We start from the raw sequence: 5,251 nt of genomic DNA, 5'->3' as shown, positions 1-5,251 counted from the left end.
TTTAAGTAAGATGCTCAAACAGGCCACCTCGATTTCTGACGCATAGTCGGACCCTCCTTGGTACAGCATTTATACGCAGCATTAGTGATGACGTATTTCCTCCATCTTTATTGGGAAAGGTCAGGTACATGAATCTAAACAATTCTTTTTCATCATTCGCGTTTGTTTAGCTTCACCGTATTTTTGATTTTGTGTTTCATAGTGTTGTTTTTGTTTATTGTGTAATTTATTAAAAACTTTATTTGTTTGAAATACATCTTTGGACTTCCATTTCTGTGCATATTTTCGTAAGTAACAGGATAAATCTAAATTAATTGTGTCCTAACCTCACTTTTCTTAGCAGAATAATTGTACGTTTGGGCGAAAAATTGAAATTATTTCGTTACCGTTATTTCTATAAGTGTTTCATCCAAGTAAGTAAAATACAATATTAGTTAAACAAACGTTAAAAGAATTTATTTTAGTGGCGGAGAAGCACATTATAAAGTTCCATCTTATAGCCCAATTTTTCGGCGATGCTCATAGGCCTTTGGCTCGGGGCGAAAATGCCTATGGAAGTGGACATGTCGTTAAATTTACATTTGATGGAACAGTGCAACCGATCATGATTAAAGCCGAGGTGAAGGCTAGTATGAAAAACCATAATTACAACATTGAGGTTTGTGTTTCCAAGAATGTTTTAATGAAAGCACTAATGTAATTTGTTTGTTTAGATATCATTTGATCTTGAGGAGGGCGTTAAAGACGCATATTGCACTTGCCCAAGGGGTACTGTTTCCTGCCACCATATGGCAGCTGTACTTTATTATGCACATTATAACATAAGTGTAACTGATATGCAATGCCAATGGAGTGTTCCTCGTGCAAAGCGTCATCACGAAGATAACATAGTTAAGCTAAAAGATGTCCACCAACTCAAGAAGCCATATAAAGCAGTTGAACGATGTGCTACCGAAAATGAAATTGCCCAGTTGCGTAATGACTTGGGAAACACCAATGTTGTGGGCTTTGCTTGGCTCCTCAGACCTGAAGTCACCCATGAAGCTACCCTGATAATTCCCGATGTTGAGGCAGTTTTGCAGAGTGCAGAATATCAAACGATAAAGGGCGGTTTATTTCTGAAAAGTGTGCAGTATCACAAGAAATCATTTGTACCATTGAAAAAATTACACGTGGGCAGCATACTAACGACAACTGGCATCTAGCCAGGAAACACAGGTTGACAGCGAGTAGGTTTGGGATGGTATTGTCAGCCTGTAAAAGAAACCGATTTCCACCATCTCTATTTAAAAGTCTCGCTGAAGGCTATAGCCTTGAAAGGATTGCTGCCGTCCAGTGGGGGAAGGCTCATGAACAAGAAGCCTTAAAGGAATTTTCAGTGGCTGTAAATGTCACTGTTGAACAAACAGGCCTGTGGTAAGTTATGTATATGTAGAACAGTTTAGTACTTTAGCGAGTTATTGTAAAATGTAAGAATGGATAAAACCTTTGTTGTTTTTTATGTAGGTTGGATTCATCTGGTATTTTGGGAGCTAGCCCTGATGGATTAGTGGGTTCAGATGCCCTTGTAGAAGTGAAATGTCCATATAAATATAGAGACGTGGATAATTTACATGATGCCCTAAATGACCAGACATATTTTTATTATTATGACGAAAATAAGGAACTAGTTATAAATGGTAGCCATAACTATTATCATCAAGCCCAAGGACAAATGTATCTGACTGGCAGTACTAGATGTCACTTTGTGGTATGGACACCTCGGTATACTGATATATTCGAGATAAAAAAGGATTCTGAGTAGATTAGTAATCTGGATATATTAAAAAACTTTTATTTATGTAAATATATACCATATATTTCAAAATAAATTTTAAACATTATTTGTTTATTTATTCAAAACCCATGGACACAATAGATAATAAAAATATAAAAATAGCAAAATACACCCAACTTGAGTCAAAATACATACAACTTTTTAAATTCATATTTTATAGTAAATAAACTTAAACCTACTTAGTTTCTCAGAAAATTACAAGAGACAACAATTAAAATAACTCAATTCTCATCGTCAGGAAAGAGTTGACCCACCTCTTTAATTAGGGGGTATTGGAAGTTTGTTAAAGCTGCGACGGTTTTGAAAATTATATCACCATAAGCACACAAAGACTCTGGCATAAAACTCAAAATGTGGTAACATTTCATACGGCGTATAGCTCTTTCCACATGAATTCTGGCACGTGCTATATTTTCAGTGCATTTTACTTGCTGAGGAGTAAACTGAGGACTTGTTAAGAATGGTGGTATATTTAAGCTTACACCAGCTGGTAAGAGGTCTTGAATTAAAAATCCTTTATCAGCCAATACTAGGTCACCTGCTTCCAAAGCATTTAAAATACCACAGTCTTGAACAATTTTCTGGTCTGACGTTGATCCTACATATAAATCACTCACATAAGTTATTACACCATTAGGAGCTACACCTATTAAACCTTTATACGTGTTATGGTGCTTATAATTACTATAAGTAAGTCTTTGTGTTTTCATAGATTTTCTTGCAACCACCGTAAAAATCTCTGTGCAGTCTAAAACTATCCTACAGTTTGTAAAATTGCTGAAACAAGTAGGTAAACACGACTTGTTTTTTTGACGTGACGGTATAGTAGCCATTAACTGATTATATAACAATTCATATAATACATGAACATAAGTTAGGATAATATTTGTAACAGATGTTTGTGAAATAGCAAATCTTTGAGCTAAATCCAGATGAGGACAATTAAGCCTTAGTTTCATGAGCAATAACAGAAGTTGGTCAATTTTGGTTAATTTGTCTACTTTCCACCCTAAGTAATAATTGATGGGTATGTCTTTAATAAAATTAAATAATGCTTCAAAACTTTGTTTGTTAGGGAGGCCAGTATACAAAACAATAAGTTTATCATTGCCTTGAATATTTTCATAACTAAATCTGAGTGACATATATGTAGTTTTACTAATAAAGCCGTCATTTTCTTGCTTTAAGAAATAAACTTCTGCTTCTAAAGCCGCATTTGTTTGCAATGTTGCAGGTAAGTCACTCACTGAAGTGAGAACACATTCTCGTGATGTCGAAGCTTCTACAAACGGTTCCTTCGGCACACTGATTTCTGAAGTAACGCTAAAAAATTATGATGTTGCTACAAAACTAATATTAAAAAGATATATGACTAGAGTACCTTGATCTATCAATAATAGTTGTAGAACTTGATAAAGAGGGAGATGATTGTTTCCTTTTTTTAAAAGGATTTTTTTTCTTCTCGGCAGGTGTGACATCAAATAATGATCTTTTTGCAATATTGTGCAAAAATAATTCAGGTCCATTTTCTTTCTTGCCATCTCGAAAATGACAACTACAGACATAAGCACCTGGACCTGGTTCGATGTCTCTCCTACAAATGACAAAAATGGTAAAAAAAAATATAAACTATGGAACAGTCATTACCTTAACAATCGTTTCCACTTAGATCTTTCTTTTCCTGATCTTGGAAATCTAAAGAATTTGCAGGTATCACGCACATTATAATGTTTGCAGTCCGAGGCCCAGCACATTCCCATAGTTAGGTATGGTTAGTTGAATGTACACTGTATAAAAATGAAAAATAATTATTAAGCAATTTGTAACATAAAATACTATCAAAATCCCTAATTTTCCGAAACCATTTGGTTCCTGAAAATGGTTTTTACACACAAATTCACCTTTAACAAATGTAAGGTTATAAAATAGTTAAGCAGAATTTGCCAACATAAACTCACCTTGATTTCTACAAAAGTATTTTACATCGATACACATTAGTGTGTAAATCTTTGCAATTGTCAAAACTTCCACTTGAATATTAAAACTGCATAAAAACTCTAAATTTCTCTGAACATATATGATAACCCAAGCTTGTTTAGATTCACAGTCCTAACCTACCACAACCGGTGACGTCACACTAATACGGCGTATTACGTTTCTTAGGATTTCAGGAGGCACCGAGGCACAAGCTTCTCTTACTTTTAACTTTAGATCTTTCACAGTTTCAGGTGTACTGTGGAAGACTTTATCTTTTATATAACCCCAAAAGAAAAAGTCAAGGGGTGACAAATCCGGAGAACGGGCTGGCCATTCAATGGGTCCATGTGTACCCAACCAGCGTCCTGGAAATTGTTGATGAAGGTCATTTTGAGCAATTTCCGAATTGTGTGGCGGTGCTCCATCTTGCTGAAAATAAATAAAGTTTTGTCTATTTTCGAGTGGCAAATCATCTAACAACTCGCTAAATTCATTTTCCAAGAATCTGCGATATCTGGCACCCGTCAGTTTACCATCATAGAAGTAAGGTCCTATGATTTTGGTATCAAGAATTCCTACCCAAACGTTTATTGAAAACCTCTGTTGAAATGCGGTTTCTCTGTGCCAATGTAAATTACCATTAGTCCATTTGAAGTGAATATTTCTATTAAAAAATCCATTATTAGAGAAGTTTGACTCATCTGACCACAGAATTCTTCTGCATATAAAAGGATCTTCCCTCCTTCTTTCTTGTAACCACCTACAGAATCTTAATCTCCTCGGTTTATCTGCCTCTCTCAAGTGATGCACTTTTTTCACCTTATAACATCTGAAACCATTTTTTCGCAATATTCTTCTTGCACTATCCTTCTTTACATTGCAGTTTACTGCAATTTCTCTCAAAGATGTATCAGTGTTTTGTTCATTTTTCCTATTCACATAATTTAAAATTCTGTTAGCATTACCTATGTTATTAACAACATTAGCTGATTTTATTCCCCTGTCCTTCTTAAAAGATCCATATCTTCGAAGGTTTTCTCGTAATTTTGAAAAAGTTCTTCTGTTGGGTTGGGCGGCATTTGGGAATTTATTTCTATATTCCGCCAGTGCTTGAGCAGAATTGAAATTGTATTGACAATACAACACAAACATATTATACTTCTCAATATTTGAAAATACCATTTTTATTAAAAATTATAGTTTTTTAAATAACAATTACAACAACAATTTTCAAACCAACAGATGACAACAATAAACAATTTGTCAAATGTTGACATTACTGGTCATAGCTTGCTACACTTAGCAAGCTGCTTTATCCGTGCAAAAACAATGTTTAAGGCTCAGTTCTCTCTAATGTAAAAACCAATAGTATAATAATGTAATAAGAAACTTTGTATTTTTCTTAAAAGAAGTACATTATATTTATTATTTTTTTTT

At 34.3% G+C, this 5,251-nt stretch overlaps 1 protein-coding gene across 1 annotated transcript; it reads left to right on the top strand.

Moving 5' to 3' along the window:
• Positions 1-574: 574 nt before the first annotated feature.
• Positions 575-1,811, top strand: LOC108916530. The gene is made up of 3 exons (XM_018722811.2): positions 575-658; positions 714-1,416; positions 1,507-1,811. The coding sequence occupies exons 1-2, from the start codon at positions 605-607 to the stop codon at positions 1,203-1,205; spliced, it is 546 nt and encodes a 181-aa protein (XP_018578327.2). The 5' UTR covers positions 575-604; the 3' UTR covers positions 1,206-1,416; positions 1,507-1,811.
• Positions 1,812-5,251: the final 3,440 nt, after the last annotated feature.

Source organism: Anoplophora glabripennis, unplaced genomic scaffold (assembly GCF_000390285.2).
Source record: "Anoplophora glabripennis isolate ALB-LARVAE unplaced genomic scaffold, Agla_2.0 scaffold2215, whole genome shotgun sequence".
Lineage (NCBI taxonomy): Eukaryota > Metazoa > Arthropoda > Insecta > Coleoptera > Cerambycidae > Anoplophora > Anoplophora glabripennis.
Note: the sequence above shows the minus strand (reverse complement) of the source record. Positions and strands in the feature narration are given on the sequence as shown.

What these genes read in the sequence shown, in the direction of transcription:
- LOC108916530 (XM_018722811.2), top strand. Translation starts at nt 605, where the DNA reads ATGATTAAAGCCGAGGTGAAGGCTAGTATGAAAAACCATAATTACAAC. An exon ending in ACCATAATTACAACATTGAG is followed by an intron (nt 659 to 713) that starts GTTTGTGTTTCC and finishes TTGTTTGTTTAG; the next exon opens with ATATCATTTGATCTTGAGGA.